Source organism: Pseudonaja textilis, chromosome 1 (assembly GCF_049901715.1).
Source record: "Pseudonaja textilis isolate UNSWEBS1 chromosome 1, rPseTex1.2, whole genome shotgun sequence".
NCBI lineage: Eukaryota > Metazoa > Chordata > Lepidosauria > Squamata > Elapidae > Pseudonaja > Pseudonaja textilis.
The window spans coordinates 158,452,719-158,470,088 of NC_141990.1; the positions used below are offsets into that span (position 1 = coordinate 158,452,719).

At 41.1% G+C, this 17,370-nt stretch overlaps 1 protein-coding gene across 1 annotated transcript; it reads right to left on the bottom strand.

Moving 5' to 3' along the window:
* KCNRG (potassium channel regulator) lies at positions 1 to 9,246 on the bottom strand. The gene is made up of 2 exons (XM_026707826.2): positions 8,562 to 9,246; positions 1 to 904 (listed from the first exon to the last, which is right to left on the bottom strand). Exons 1-2 carry the CDS (start codon positions 9,134 to 9,136, stop codon positions 652 to 654), a joined length of 828 nt encoding a protein of 275 aa, XP_026563611.1. The 5' UTR covers positions 9,137 to 9,246; the 3' UTR covers positions 1 to 651.
* Positions 9,247 to 17,370: the final 8,124 nt, after the last annotated feature.

Here is a 17,370-nt window from a genome sequence, read left to right on the forward strand (position 1 = left end):
TTTTAGCAGTAAATCAATTTAATTGAACCTTCATGTATGGACCTAGTCTTTTGCACCTGACAGAAATTTTTTAGAAATGTACAGTATGTGTTATTATGGATTCCATTGTTACACCACTTACATTGAAAAAATGAAGTACAATATTGCCAACATTCTAAGCAGAACCAAAGATAACAGAAAATACTTGTGGGAAGAAGGAATAATAAGTAAAAATGTCAATATCAATAAATCTCCAATGTCAATATCACCACATCCTGCCAGAGACTGCTTCCATGAGCAACAAATGATGGTGATTGTTGGAAAAATAAGTTGAGACATGAAGAATAAGGGAATTGCTTGAATTCTTTACTACTGTACTGAAAAACCCATGAACATCTAGGTCTTAATAATAATTCTGATTATCCTAAAACCATTAGCTATAATGGCTGGGACTGGGGCTAATGATCATGTATCCCTAAATTAACCCTAATTGTCAGTTCAGTAAAAAAAAAATCTAATAAAAATTATAAGCTGCAAACAAGAATTTTGCTCTTTTTCAATCATAATTGCTTCTTTATCACATTTATATGGCCATCCACATCCCCAAGAAGAGACAGGATGACATACACCTTTATTCTTTATACTTTATACAATCTTTCTTAGAATATTGTATCATTTGGACCTGTTCATCTGGATTTGTTTTGATGGTTGCATTGTAGTAGCTCTTTTGCTTTGTGTGATATTGATGGTGAAGACCTCTGGTGATCTCATTCTTTCAAAACAATAACATTCAACTTTTTCCTCAGCTGAAACGGTCCTAGAACTTAGTAAACGAAATCCATCTTTGAGTAAGATATCAATCAGTAGTCCAAGAACATTAGCTCCATTAAACAGCTTCCTCTTATCAGGTTTTATAGAAACATATCTGTAGAAGGAAAAGAGATAAATATGGTAGTATTGATTTATTATGCATTTTCTTTCTTTTTTTAAAGTTTTATTGTTTTTTAAGACAAACATAGACAAACACAACATAAAAACATCAAGCCATATATATACATACAGTGTGTCGGTTGGTTTACAAATTGTTTTGTGCTTCCACTTCGTAGTCTTCAATTACAATTACATTGTATATGTTCTCATATTGTCAATCAAATATTCCTAAATACATTAATATCATTGTTAATCAATCATTTGACGATACTATTATTCATTTATGATTTACAAGATAATCCATATTTTACTTAATTTATTTTATGACAGTTCATATTATCATCTCAAATCTACCCTGTAATCATTTTGTAGATATGTATTATGCATTTTCAATGCATTTTTTATTAAATTTTTAAACAGTGCAATTTTTCAAGCCCAGGTCGGCAGCATCTACTTGACCTTGGCTCGTGCTGAAAAATTAAGCAAGGTGAGATTCTTTTGATCAGATCTCTAAGAAATCCCAAGTCTGTAGTCTGGAAATTTGTGGGGAGGGCAGAATTTGCAAAACACATTGCCAGATCTATATTGCCAAAATAATATATGCCATGAGTTCAAGCTAAGCTGAAATAGACTTTATTTTTAAAGATTGACTGAAGATTTAAGTGCACTAAAAGACAAGTTAACAATGTCCTGAATTAATAAAAGTTTTTTTGGGAGATTGTGAAAGGGGCATGATTTTGCTGGTTTTCTGAAAAGCAAGTGCCAGAGGTCCTTCCATAAAATGTTTTATATTATAATCACTGACACTTTTTTCTAAAATGTTATAGTTGAGGTTGAAGGCTCACAAGTTTCATTTTCCATTTGAAATGATCCTGGGGTTTACTACTGCTTTTCTGCACATTTTCATAAAAGAAATAACTTTAAAAAGTCTAAAAATTTGAATAGCCGAACAATATATTTACCTTAGAAAGCAGAACCAGCTTGCTTTACATTTTTATATTATTTCTCTTAATTGGATGATATGTACAAAACCCATTATTTACTTCAGCAAGTGTTTTAGAACAGGAAAAGTTCTACTACCTTGCATTAAGACCTCTAGCCATAGTGACCTTACAGGAGATCAGTGTTTATGATTGCAATGATTTAGATGATAATATAGTCAAAAAGAAATACCAATGGATCTAATGGCATTTCATCTATCAGAGATGGGGAATTTGCAAACCTAGAATCTCCAGCTCCTAATTTCGAAACCCTCATTCAAAACACACTATATCTCTAGTAAGTCATATGTCCTCCTGTAGAGCCTGCTTACGAGAGATAACATTCCCATTTACCTTTGGCTGCAAACTTATGCCGTTTGCCTCAACATTCCCTATCATACATACACCCCATCCAAATGCAGCTTTTGATAAATTCTGCGGTGGCAAATCTATTTAATTCCTTTTTGCTATATTATCTATCTGCAGGACAACCTTATTATATGTGACAAAGTTTATTTTTTCTTTCACATTATTTCTTTAAGAAAAGCTTCTTTAAAATTAATTTAGCAAGTATTTGGTTTATTAAGTTATTTTGTAGTTATTACTCAGAATGCTAAACAAATTTATTATTTTGCTTACCTGCTCATGAGTGGAAGGGCAAAACAGTGATAACTGTGCTAATATCATATTTCTTCACAGGAATATAAGAATCTTGGTTTACCATTATGTCAGTGTTATTAGAGGAGTAAAGAACATTAGCTAATGTAAACTTCACAACACGGTCAATATCATAATCATACAGAAACATTTTGCATATTTTTGAAATAGGAAAAAAATGATGGAAATAAATTCTCTCACACACAAATATGTGCAAAACTTCTTTTTCATATCAAGGATTAAGTTCGTACTCTTTCTTCTCCTTCTGCTCCTAAAAGGATCACCCTCAACTGTGTTATCAGAAACTTTTTGTCCCTTTTCTCTATCTCTAGACGCATACTGATTCTTCCACTGTTACACTGACTTCACAGACACAGGTAAGGCTTCTCTGTGATGTAGCATTAGGGGCCACATCACAGAAAAGAGATAAGCAAATAATTTATCTCTTCAGAATGAGTTGCCATCTTCTCAGTTGTTAAGGAGAACAAGAGCTGATAAGAAACATTTGTCCTTGGCCTTAAGTTCCAGTATCATATTAGAAGACCTCTTCTACTTTTGGAGAACTTCACGTGGGTGCAAATTTTGGTTTGATTTACCCTACCACTGAGTTTACTTGATTTGAAAATGATTTTTACACCCTGGGTAAGGTTCCATTATGTATTTGTCAGCATTTTTTCTATTCCCTGAATTCCTATTTAACCTCAGAATTCGTTAGAAATTACTTGTCATTTAAAGTAAGGATTTTGGAAATTTCTAAGTTTTAGAAATTCACAGAAGATATTTTAAAATTGCTTGGATTTTCATTTGAACATATTCCTTTCCCTCCATCTTGCAAATATGCTTCTTGAATCCACAGACTCAGATGGAATCTCAGGTTATCCTTGATTAATTTCAGTTAGAGGTTACATTTTCCATAGAGCTGTCTCGAGCGTCCAGGTTGGGAGGAGCTCCAGTCTCGGCTCTTACAGGCTGAGCTTGAAATTGAGGAACGCCCCTCACCATCACGTGGTCCTCGGGCGCTCCCCAGTTTTTTGCTCAGCCTCGTGGCAAACAGGCTGTTTTTCTCTTGCTCCGGTCGTTCAGCATTCTAGGCCTCTTCTTCTCATCGCTTTCTACGTGGATCACCGGCAGGCAGCGCAGGAACTCAGGTTTGAACTCCCCAGGGAGTGTTTTTAACATCCGAACTGTTTCCTTAAGGGGAGAAAACGAGCGCTTCGAGCGCTGCACCCCCCCGCTTCGTTTGCTGCCTAATTGCTCGCGCGAGGCCGCTCGCTTCTGCCTGCCTCTCCTCGCTTTAGCCGCCGCCCCCCGCCCGCGAACGCCATCTAGCCCAGGGAACGCTTCCCTGGTTCTCCCAAAGGGTCAATTTCTCTACTTTTCCCTGGGAGTTTACCGCCGCTGGGGCTGCCTCCGTTACTTGCTGCCTCCATCTTGGGCCCCCTGTGGCGTCCGCCATCTTGGGTGTGCCCTGGAACGGCCGCCATCTTGTGAGTGGCCGCATGGCCGTCCGCCATTACTAGAGGCCCTTTTACAGGCCGCAGCCTTAACTGACCATTAGGCAGTCTGGGACTCCCACGTCTCAGCCTGTCTTTCATTCTACCGACAGGCCTCCTGCAGAAATAGGGCCCGTTGGCCCTGCAGCCTTTTCCCCAGCAGGCGAAGTAGCAGCTCTGCCCCCCCCCACCCCTTCCCCGGTCCGTCCAGCAGGGGTAGCTGCCTGGCGTTCACCTTCTGGCTGATTGGTCTCTGGGCTAGGCCCTGGTTCGTACCAAACCTCTATTTTAAACAGAAAAATTTTTTTTGACTAAAAGGGGGGCGTGGAACGTGCGCTGGGATTCCCGGCCTCCACGCAGGCCGCATCCAGACCTGGTTTCAGCTTACATTATTCCCTTCTGCCTGCGGCCCCAGGGTCATTGGTTTTTATCAGAGGCCTACCAGTAGGCCGCATTGTTTCCCTGACTCCTGGGCAGATCCGGGACTGCTCAAATACCTTGCAATCCTGCCTAAGTCTCCCCCAACTAAGGAGTTAGTTGCTTGCCATGTCCCTTCCCGGTTCGCCCGGCAGGGACAGCTTGGCGTTTATTCTGGCTGATTGGCCCCGGGCTGAGGCCCTACTTCCCAACACGTGGCAGAACAATTCTGTTGCCTTGACAAAAAGGGGTGCATCGAGCACTGGGAGTTCCAGCCTCTGCTTAGGCTGTACCCAGACCCGTTAACCGCCTCGCATTAACCAGAAAATTTTTTTCCTTTTTTCTCTCCTCTCCAGATGGCAGACGACAATACCTCTCGTGGCACTTCTCTGAAGGCCAAGGCTAAATCCCACCACCTGCGCAAACAGGCACAGGAACCATCCAAAGCTTCTCAAAGGGATGCCCTCAGGCAACACAGGGCCCTCGAAAGGGAAATTGACAGACGCTCTCATGAGTCAAGCTCTGTGCCCCGGGACCCTTCCGCTCCATCAACCTCCACCCATCCTCCTCTCCCCTCCTCTCCTGCTTCTGCTTCTCCCCCACAGCCTGGACAGGCCCCTGAGGTCACCTTGCCCACCACTGCTGTAGAACTGCGCCCGGAGGAGTCTCACCCACCCCCCATGGCGGAAATACCCGAAAACCTAATGCAGGCTATGGAGCTGGCCATCCGGCAAAGGGTAGCACAACAGATGCAGCAGCTGGCCGGTCTGGCTCCTCGGCCTGCGGCCCCTGAGGCCCTAGGATCAGCGGCCTCGCATGGTCAGGCAACTCCCCAAGGGGACTTAACCTTACCTTTGGAGATGGAGGGGATGGAGGCCCAAGAACCCGGGGACCCTTCCCTCTTTGGGGACGAGCAGGACCTTGACATGGGGTCCCTCATAGGCAGCGAACTCTTTTCGGGAACAGGCCCCCTAGAGGGGGACATGTCGGAGGACGAGGGCCTCTCTCCAGGCCAGCCCGCGTTTTTAGGGCTCTTTAAACCGCACCTATTTAGGTCCCTCCTGTTCAAAGCCAGGACTACCTCGGGCCTGAACCCCCCTCCCCCACCCAACCCAGCGGCGGCAGGGGTTCCTCCCGACTCTCTCTTCTCTCAGCCCGTGGTGGAAACTGAGGTGATCCCTGTCCCGCCCATATTCTCAGACATGGTCTCTAGGCAGCTGGCCTCCTCGGGGCCCCCTCCCCCAACACCCAGGACAAGCGGTTTTTAACCTGGAACCGCAGTTCTCCACCTTGCTCGATCCCCTCCCGTGGACGAGCCCGTGGTAGGCCTGGCTTCCCGCTCTACTCCCAGCGACTCACTCGATGCTCTCCAGCCCGAGGACAAGCGAGCTGAACTGGCCCTGTGCCGCGCTCACCTCTCTGACGCCTGGGCAGTCAGGGCTTCCACTGCCGCGTCCTTTTTCACCAGGTCTTCCATCAAGTGGCTCCAGCAGCTCAAGCAGCATGTTCCCGCAGCCAATCTCAGGGCGCACCAGGACATTGCCAAGATCCTGGCCGCGGCCGAGTTTTCGGCAGACGCCACCTTCCAGGCGGCAAAGTTCTCCACCAGGGCCATTTCGTCCCAGGTCACCGCCCGCCGTCTACTCTGGCTCCGCCACTGGCAAGCGGATGTTAAAAACAAGACTAAGCTAGCATCAGCCCCCATCTCTGGGGGGAAGCTATTTGGACCGGTTCTCGACCCATTCCTGGCCGAGACCCGGAACAAGCGCAAGTACCTCCCTTCCCTCTCTAGGAGGTCTGACTTCAGAGGTTCCTCCCCCTCTCTTCGCCAGGGTTCTTCCCATTCCTCCTCCTTTTCCAGATACTACCGATCCTCTCCCTACAGATCTCCCTACCGAGCAGAGCCGGATGGGTCCGGAGGTAACTCTTCCAGGAAGCCCTCCCGGGGATCCGGGAGAGGTTCGCTCCGTGCTTCCCGATAATGCAGTCGTCCCCAGGCGCTTGCTTTAAAAAAAAAAAAAAGAGAGGAAGGAGTGCGAGAAGGCCAATCTCTACTCTGACCTTTAACCCCTGCTTGCAACAGGCTCCTACCCCAGGAGCACTCTTGTCCTCCTCACCCTGCCCTGGGCAACTGGTCGGCAACACATCTACCCCCATCCAATGCTAGCTGGGGTCCCTTCTTGCACTCCCGGTCCTCACACAGATCTCTAGCCTTCACTACTACTTTTATCCCCAGACAAGGCGGCCCTCGGCCAGCTGGGTCCTTGAGCAAAGTCGTCCGCCTCGCCGTTGGGAGGAACCGAACCTGGCTCCCCCCAGGACAGGCCGCTGTTCCGGGAACTCGCTACGTCCAGGCAATTGGTTCCCCGGGGTCTTCCTGATCCTAGCAGAGGGGCCCCTCCTTCTCTCCCGGGTCATGGAGGTAGCCCATTGCCGTGTTCCCCCGGTCTCTAGTTTTAGGGCTCCTCTGCGCCTCCCCTCCTCCTCTCTGTTCCGGAGTTCTCCCAGGGGAATTCCCAACACGGGTCGATCTTCCCAGTCTCTTGAATTCCGGTCCCAGTGCACACCTGTTGGCCTCTTTGGCGGGACTGCCTTCTGGACAGCTCCACCTCCTCTTTAGGCCCCTTGTTGAGACATTCCAATCTCCAGGGGTCTCTCCTGTTGGGCATGCCTTCCAGCGGGTCATCAGGGTTCCAGGAGAGATTCTATACCAGACGGGGCCCCACCCGCAGGACTAGCCAAGCTTTGGTATGTCCCAACCTGGACGCTCGAGACAGCTCTATGGAAAAGGGGCGTTGGTTCTTACCTGATACGCTTCTTTTCATGGAGCTGTCGAGAGCGTCCAGCCCCACCCATAGGCCGTCTGGTGGGAAACCTGGCTGTTCGACCGAGCAATCTAATATATTTTTTTCCTGAGTGTGATGAGAACAGGACCTTCCTTCTCGTCTGCGCAAAAACCTGGGGAGCGCCCGAGGACCACGTGATGGTGAGGGGCGTTCCTCACTTTCAGCCTGTAAGAGCCGAGACTGGAGCTCCTCCCAACCTGGACGCTCTCGACAGCTCCATGAAAAGAAGCGTATCAGGTAAGAACCAACGCCCCTTTCATTCATGTAATAGTGGCTGTCATTCATGGTTCTGCCTTTTCAAGACCCTAGTAACATTTTGTTTTACTTGTAGCTATTTTCAGCTATACAATGCAGTGGCTTTTCTGAAAGAGAAATTACTGAATTCCATAATATGCAGTGTTCTTCACTTGATATAATTCTTGATGGTATAAGTAAAATATGCAGCCCATAATTACTCCGAACTACTATAGTTGGGAATGCCTTTTTGTCCAATGTGATTGGCAATAAACTCTGAACTCTTCTGACCTCGTTTTTGTTTCCAATTCTGAGAACAAAGGTATTCTTACTGACAGATCCTTGGTTTTGAATTTTTTCCCAGCTGGCTTTAGGATTTCATGATGATACCAGGAGATAGGAATATTTTAGTTATATATAAAGAAGTCTTATTCAACTTGCTAATTTTAACCTACTTTGGGATGGGTAATTTTGTTGGTTTATGTTATATTCTTCAATGTAAATAATAACTTCTTTCAAGCTCTTTATGATTTTTTGCCATCATGTTATACAGTACTGTATTCTCTCGTGTTCATGAAGTGAAGTTTGTAATATAAGGGTGGCAGCCCAGCTTTCACTCATTTAACCTAGAGCAGTATCTAAGTTATCAACAACTAATTTTAAGTTCAGATACTTATAATAACTACTTCTATGTAATGTCCCATAGATGTTTCTTCAAAAGGCAACTGGATTTTCTGTTTTTCTTTGAAGATGTTTGGCTTCTCATCCAAGAAGCTTCTTTAGCTCTGACTGGATGGTGGGGAATGGAAAGAGCTGAAGAAGCTTCTTGGATGAGAAGTGAAACATCTTCAAAGAAAAACCAGAAATTCCAGTTGCCTCTTGAAAAAGCACCTTTGGGACAAACAAGACCTGGATGGCTGAGAATCTTCATAGACATACTTCTCCATAACGCTACCTGTTCCACTGAGAACCAAGAACCTATAAAATATTTCTATGGCAACACACAGAAATAATTTCAAAAATACCTTGCAACAGATTGATCGCTATAGATGATGCCACACTGGAAGACAAGATCATGATGAGAAGGTCTTTCCAAAGAAAGGGGAGACAGTGACTTCTGAGAAGGGACATGATGACTTTTCCAGCTCATTCCTACAAAATTTTCTGCAAAGGTTGTGATCCGGTCAGCCAGCTCATCAATAGTAATGCTGCAGGAACCAAATATGCGGAAAAAACCCTGCATTTCCTGGAGCAAGAATCGTATTTCTAAGATCTCTGGTTTGGGTTTCAGCAAATTTTCCTGATGTAGGAGATCAGCCACAGAATAAAGTTCATAGAAGTCAGCTTCTCTCTGCAATCTCTTGTAGTCTGAGAAGTCACTAGGCAAGGCAAGCTGGAGCGTTCTTAAGCTATCCAAAATGTAGCCAAACAGAACTCCATCACGGTCCACAAAATATTGACCATTTAGCAATTTAAATTCAGGGTCATTGCCATTCAACATTTTTGCCAATCTTGACTCAGGGAATTTTTGCAGTGTAGAAAGCCTTGTGGTAAATTTAAACCCACCTACATTTAAAACTATTACATCCTGATTACTCATCCTCTTCTTCACGGGAAAATTGAGTTGGCAGCAGATATATTCCAATATTATACAAAGCTATGCAAAATACAACCACCCTAAATCAATTTCTCCTTATGCTTACAGTAGAACTTCACAGGCATCGATTGCCCAGCAACAAGAACAACATATGTACACATTGCATTGTTTATAGGATTGGTCTCCCAGGCACTTTGTAACTGAACTGTTTAAAATTAAGACAGCAGAAGACTCATAACTGGTATTTCAGGAAGTTGCTAGAGATTTGCCAGTCTACAATATTTATTTCTCCCCTGAAAAAAAAAAGGTAGTTATTTTGGTGTAACCTGGCGTAATGGTTAAGGGTAAAAACTGGAAGATAATTAGAACTAAGTCCTGCCTTAGGCACAAAAGCAGCTGGGTGATCTTGGGCCAGTCACTCACTCAGCCCTAGGAAGAAGGCAATGGCAAACTACTTCTGAAATCCTGCCAGGAAAGCTGCAGAGACTTGTCTAGGTAGGCATCAAGAATCAACACTGACCTGAAGACATGGGGGGGTGGGGGGAGTGATGGAAAATTCAACCTTAATCTATACTGCTGCCCACAGTCCAGATACCTCATGACTGTGGAGATGTTTAAAAATGTGTTTATTTGCTGAATTTCTGGATCCTTTCCTGATTACTTTCCAACCCAAATAATCTTATTCTTGTTACTCGACAAGAATCACAATTCTATACATTGCTGGTCTCAAGTTAAAAGCAAATGATAATGCTTTTAAAATTCAGAACTGGAATTTTATAATATAGCAATAGTGATTGCATTTTAGTCTATCTAAACAATACTACTTTGCTTCTTGAACCTGGTAGCTATTTGTTATCCATCAAGGCAAAGATTTGACTTGGAAGTTCAATTCAGATCCAATGATTCAACTTAAATTCTAAACTGAAATTGATTTGCCAAAGGATACATTATTACATGTAAAAAATAATTTGGCAATGTGTATTTCGACTACAGTATAGTGTTACAGCATACAGACTCATCTTAGTGCACACTCTGTATTTGGGCACAATCCTTTTCCTAGCTAGTTTAGGGAGCAATATATTATTGTGGTTAGGATACTAACATCTAATTGAGATTTTCATATTCCACTGAGCCATAAAGCTCATTAACAAAGGCTCAGACCTCTGAAGTATCTACTTTATTGTAAAAGAAAAAAATAGTTGCAATCTACTTTGTTGTTAAAAGAAAAATATAAATATATTGAGGTAAATATATTTAGGTACAGTGTAAGAGATTTCATTAATGTCCCAATTTTTTTTAATAAAAGGGTTCATTAGACACTCTTTCACTGAAGCACAAACTGTTTATTACAGTAACAGAACTAAATAAAACCTAAACAGGGTAGTATGCAACATACAATATAGTGGTATGCAAATTAAAATATACATATTATTCAATAACCTTAAAGTATCTGGATCCAGCAACACATGTATTTATAGTGAGTTATCAACAAATCTTAATATGTCAATGAAGATGCTTAGCTATCCAGGTAGAGGTTTCTGGAAGTTGAGACATGACAATTGGATTTCTTTTCTTGTTGGTTTGAACCAACAAGAAAAGAAGTTCAGATGCCATCATTCAACTTCCAGACAATGAAAATGGTACTACAATAAAAAGAATATGGTGCACTGAGAAGGTCCACTCTTTACAATAGTTATTTGCTGGTGCATTGTTTTCTTACATTATCTTCTAATGGTCTTGCTTCCCAGAGCTATTCTTGCTTAGTTTTCTTTTTGTAGTTTAATTAACATTTCATATGTAATTTTACTCAGTAGTATTCCAAGTTTTTTACCATATTAGTGCACCAAATCCTACTATGATGTTGCAAATATCTAAACTTTAGTTTATTTTTTCATTAGTTATGACTCAAGAAGATTGGTATTTAAATGTCTATGGCAGGGGTGTCAAACTCACGTGGTCACGGCGGCGTCACGTGACGTATCAGGACTTTTTTCCCTTTTGCTAAACCAGCTGTGGCCAGCACGTGACGCATCTGGACCCATGGAGATTTTCAGTCATCTAGGTCATGGCTGTCCCAAAGGTAAAGAGTGCAAATGACCAGCTGTCTGCAAGGAGTATAAATCCTTCCATTCCCCACCAGCCAGTCGGAGCTGAAGAAGCTTCTTGTATGGGAAGTGAAACATCTTCAAAGAAAAAAAGCACTTTTGGGATTAGTATTTAAGTATTGACTTTGACTGGATTCATGCATAGGAAGCACTAACATTTATGATTATGGTTCATGTGAAATTATCCATTTTGACAAGATTGTATGAATCCATCCAGGTTTGTTTATTCAAACAAATCTAACTAGTTTTAAACAAATCTAACTCGTGATACATGATCCATAGGACAGTTACATTCTTAATCAATGGGGTCACAGATATCACTGCCAAATTACCATCACATCCATTTTTAATCATGTTTATCTTAGAAGACATTTTAAATTGAAGTAAGACCAGCTTGCATAATAAAATAGCATAACTGTAACCGGACCATTTTTTCTATTATCACTTTGGTTCTGTAAAGCTTTTTTCCCCCTCTTCAATTACTTTGTTGTTTATACATTGTACACATTATACTTGGATTTGCATCCAATGGTGCTTTTCTAGTGAATAAAAGAAAATGATTTAGGGATTTTTTTTTTCAGAAAAACACCCTTCAAAACAGCATAAACCAATCAATATTTATTTGGTCAACAACAAGAAAAATGTAAAAACAAGGTGATGCAAATAAATACAATAATATACTTAACAGAATAAATCACGGGGCATTCTTTACTACAGTGACAATACAGTTATTACCTGGGTGATAAATCTAAAGCATTGATAGGTATAAAGTAAAAATAAACTGATTTGATCTTTTGTTGAAAACCAGTTTGTTAACAATTAATATTCCATACCATGCTAAATATGGTCTTATTATCTAACGTGTACACAAATTGCTATACCAGTTAACAAGTGCAATTACATTAATTTTCCATTTAATCGCACTTCGGAATAGTTATTTTCAAGAATTCAACGGTAAATAGTTTCAGCTCCTACATGTTTCTAAGATGTTCATAGTTAATTTGAAGGAATGCTGGTCGCTTTCTAATCATGAGTCTATCTCTAGCCTTTCAGAAGAGCAAAGAGGCTGGGTATGGTAAATAGCAGTGGCCCCCAACCTTTTTTGTGCCACGGCCCGGTACCGGCATCAGCACGCATGACAAGGCAAGGCAAGCCGAGCGACCGGCCAGCCAGCCGTCCCCCACTTCTCGCCACCTTCAACTCCTCCTTTGTACCTTTGTCGATGGGCTTCGCTTCGGGACAGCTTCAGGATGGTCACTCAGCTCGCCTTGCCTTGGGTGCTGAAAGAATCCTTGTGCCTTAGTTTCGTTCGAAGCCCCCCCCTTCGATGAAACTAAGGCACGAGGATTCCTTCAGGACCCAAAAGCCGCTTTCCAACTGGAAAAGCTCACCCGGAAGCACTTTCTCGTCAAAACAAGATGGCGGTGCCCAGCAAACCGGCGGCCCGGTAGGAAATGTTCCACGGACTGGTACCAGTCCGGGGCCTGGTGGTTGGGGACCCCTGGTATATAGTATATGCCTAGGAACTAGAATTACTAAAATGGATTTCTGCTTCCCAAGTCAAGTCAGTGGCAAAGCTAGCAGAAAGTCAGAAGTTACTCCTGCTCCCACTGCTTTTTTGTCTGTCTGTGATCATTCTATTTCTCTGTTTAGATAAGGAAATATCTCTGGAAAAATGAGCAAAAAAGTTGTGGGTTGTCTAGCCACCATTTTATGAATTGTAGTGTCTTCTTTTCCATCAGGGTTGACGAACTTCACTACACATGAGTTACAGTAGTGATATTTTAGTTACGTCTTGTCTGAAAAAACATCATTTCCTAAGTGTGCATGGTTGCCTTCCATAGGTGAATTGTGATCTTGCAGGGCAAAAAAAACATTGAGTTTAAGGAGCTTAAGACAGACGCTGCAGATGTCTGTCTTCGGCCTTTTGCTTTTGCTGCAGAGTACTACAATAAAGTTGCCTTCAAATTGGAATTGACATGGACATGTATTCTTGTTAAAAACACAACGTACAAAGTTCGTTTTTATTTTTCTTGTGGGATTTTTTTCAACTTCCAGTCACTATATTTAGCAGTCAGTTTTATTAAAGAATTAATTTCTAATGTATACAATCTTTCATTAATATGGAATTTTATCATGTAATTTTTATCATGTAATTACCATATGTGGTGGATGCTAAAAAATATTGGACTAAAATCCACACGTGGTTGGAAAAAATGACAAAAAAGCATATAGGCTTGAAACCAGAGATATTTTTGTTGGGAATTTTACCTGAAATATATAGTAAAGAATTGAAATACCTGATTGTAAATGTATTAACAGCGGCTAGGATTGTATTTGCTAAAAACTGGAAAAATGAGAAAATACCATTACAGGAGGAAATCATTAAGAAAATATTGGAAGGTGCTGAAATGAATAGATTGACATTTGAAATCAGAGAACAAGATGATAAACAATTTTATAAAATTTGGGATCTATTCTATCAATGGTTAGACAATAAAACATGGTAATGAAATATGTAGATTCTTAGAAAATAATAAATATATAAAGATGTATTTTTTTCTTATTATACCTACAAAATGATTGTAGGATAGATTTGAGATAATATGAACTGTCATAAAACAAATTAAGTAAAATATGAATTATTTCATAAAACATGAATGAATCAAAGTATAGTCAAATGATTGATTAACAATGATACTAATGTATTTAATTGAAAATATGAGAATATATACAATGTAATTGTAATTGAAGACTACGAAATGGAAGCACAAAACAATTTGTAAACCAACCGACACACTGTATGTATATATATGGAAGATGGCTTGATGCTTTTATGTTGTGTTTATCTATGTTTGTCTTAAAAAACAATAAAAACAATATCAATGTAATTTTTTTCTCATAGAAAGTTCCCAATTGAACAATTTCTAATGGAATTTCATCAGCTCTCATCTCTGAGCTGCTCATTTCAGGGTCTTTTTCAACTTCATGTTTTTTTAAATATACCAACCATTATTGTACAAGATCCTAACAATTCAGTTGCAGCAAACATTATAGAAATAATCGTTCTACTATAGCTTATTTTAATTTAGTACTTTGGTAATTATTTCACCTGAAACTAGTGTTCTAGATTGTCCCTTTGACTGATTTATTTATCATCATTCCAATAAACAATAAAAGGAAAAACCAATGACATTGCTATAGGCATATATACTACAGATAACCTAACCAAACAGAAGAAATAGATGAACTCTTTGCTGAACAATTAACAAGTATATGTAGGAAACATGGGGCACAAACTCTAAAGCAAATGGGAGATCGAACAGATTCCTAACCAACCTAGCTGACAACTTTGTCATCTAAAAGGTAATGGAGAGAATTACAGAGAAAACTATATTTCTTACTAATAGAGAAGAAGTGATAGAGGGAGTTGAAATTGCAGGAGCTTTGACCAAGAGTGACCATGTCATATTGGAATTCAATATAATTCAAGCACAAGCAATAGAATATAATCTGACCAGAGTCTTAAACTTTAAAAGAGCTCATTTTAACAAACCCAGAGGCAGCCTAAGAAAGATTCCATGAATGAAAATCCTCAAAGGGAAAACAATTCAAGAAGTGTAGGAAACGGAAAAATGTAATCCACTGAAAAAGAAAAGCAGGAAATCCAAAAAGAAACCAGCATGGTTGCACAAAGATCTGTGATAAACTGAAAGACAAAAAGGACAAGTACAAAAAGTGAAAAGAGGGACATATAACTAAGGCAGAATATCAGCAGATAGCCAAAATCTGCAAAGATGAAGCCAGAAAAGTGAATGTTCAGAATAAACAAAGACTTGCAACAAAAATCAAAGATAATTTTTAAAAAAGTTTCTTTCAACATATAAATAACAAGAAAAAAGTCAAGGAAACAGTAAGTCCACTAAAGAGAGAAGATGGCAAGGAAGTAACAGGAGGCAGAGAGAAAGAACTGGTTAACTCATTTTTTTGCAGTCACGACCTACTTGACAAGCTAGGAAAATGTGGGATAGACAGCATCACTCCAGATGAATTTGTAACTGGCTGACAAACTACTCGACAAGTAGTCCTTAATAGTAATACATCTACATGGAGGGAAATAAGCAATGGGGTACCACAAGATTCTGTCTTAGGCCCAATACTCTTAAATATCTTCATAAATAACTTTAATGAGGGGATAGAAGGGGAACTCATCAAATTTGCAGATGACACTAAGCTGGCAGGAATAGCCAATACCTCAGAAGACAAGCTCAGGATCCAAAAAGATCTTGACAGACTTGAACCATGGGCACTATCCAACAAAATAAATTTTAATGTGGAGAAAAGCAAGGTTTTACACTTTGGCAGGAAAAACCAAAGGTACAAGTACAGATTAGGTGAAACCTGGCTCAAAAACAGTAACTGTGAGAGGGACCTTGAAGCCCTGATGCACAATCACTTAAACATGAGCCAGCAGTGTGCAGCAGCCAAAAAAGCTTGGTCGTATAAACAGAGGAAAAGAAACAAAATCACACGCAGTACCATTATTAATACCACTTTATAAAGCCTTAGTAAGATCACACCTGGATCTTACTAGTTTTGGTTACCACATTGCAAAAAAGTTGAGACTTTGGAAAAGTGCAAAGAAGAGCAACTAAGATGATTAAAGGCATGGAGACAAAAACATATGAAGAACAGTTTCAGGAATTGGGTTTGGCTAGTCTAGAGATAAGGACTAGGGGGGACATGACAGCAATATTTCAGTATTTGAGAGGTTGCCACAAAGAAGGGGGGGATCTTATTTTCCAAAACATCAGAGGGCAGGACAAGAAACAATGGATAGAAATTAATCAAGGAGAGAAGAAACCTGGAATTAAGGAGAACCTTACTAACCGTGAGGACAATTAACCAGTAGAACAGCTTGCCTTCAGAAGTTGTGGGTGCTTCATCACTGGCGGTTTTTAAGAAAAGACTGGACAGCCACCTATCTGAAATAGCACTCATCATTATAAATGAAAAATACGTTAAAATATGCAAAGCTAATATTTTACTGCCTACTGAACTTGGGGAGAATGCTTTAGATCTTCTTTCCCTACTCTTCCTAAATTTGTCAGACCTAGTTGGTCCCTTGTCCTTAATAAAAACCCCTGGATTCAGCGCAGCACAGATTTTAGGAATTTTTTTCTTCTGATAAATCATAATCCTGTTGAAATGCATTAAGCTTTGCTTTTTCCATGACGATGGGTGATCTCTAGCTGCCTACCTCTCAAGCCTTACGTCGAAGCACGACCATTGCTTTTGTACACATTGTATACAGATCATACTTATGGACTATTCAAGTCAGCGGCTATTCAAAGTTATGACAATGCTGAAAAAAAATAATTCCCCGCTCCCCCCCAGTAGAGAAACCAGAAGAATTTTCAAAGGAGTACTGCAAGCCATTTCTATAGTTTTTCTATGACTCCCACTGTGGGGCTGCTATTATGATCCATCTGCAGAAGACACTAAGACCTTGAAAGTAAATGAGAGCCAACCATAGGTAGTCCTAGAGTTATGATAGCAACTGAATCCCATTGCTGAGTTCATTTGTAAAGCATTGGGATGCTTAGTGAGGGCAATCCCTGCAGCCCCTCTTGCTGTTGTTAAATGAAGAATCATTAAGCATCAAGGAAGTAAAGCTTCCTTGTAACTTCCTGCCAGCTTTCAACATACAAAGTCAGCAGGGAAGCCAGCAAGAAGTTGTAAGTCCCGGGCACTCTGCAACCAAGTTGCCAGGAAGGGTAAGTGGCTCTTGCCTGCAGCTGGGGAGATGCAGCATGAGCTATCAAGGGTTGGGAAGGGTTTGCAGGTGGCAGAGCTGAATGCAGAAGAACTGGGGGAGGTGTGATAGTGAGCAGACTTAACTGAGCAACTTGTGACTTTCCCTTGCTGGCTTCTCCATTGTGGGAAGCTGGGAGGTAAGGTTGCAAAATGCAAACATGAGACACTGCAACCATTTGGTGAGCCAGATTGTGGCTACATGATTGTGAAAATTTTTGGATGGCCAGAACTTTGAGGACCAGTCATAATCATTACTGAATGAGTGGACTACCTGTAGTCTTCTCTTTCTAGCTGGAAAGAACAGTTGTAGCCACG

Bases quoted from the DNA above. Each gene is read 5' to 3' on its own strand.
- KCNRG (XM_026707826.2), bottom strand. From the start codon at position 9,136: ATGAGTAATCAGGATGTAATAGTTTTAAATGTAGGTGGGTTTAAATTT. The intron at 905-8,561 runs GTATTTTTGAAA...TTCCTTCTACAG, and splicing joins AGCGATCAATCTGTTGCAAG to ATATGTTTCTATAAAACCTG.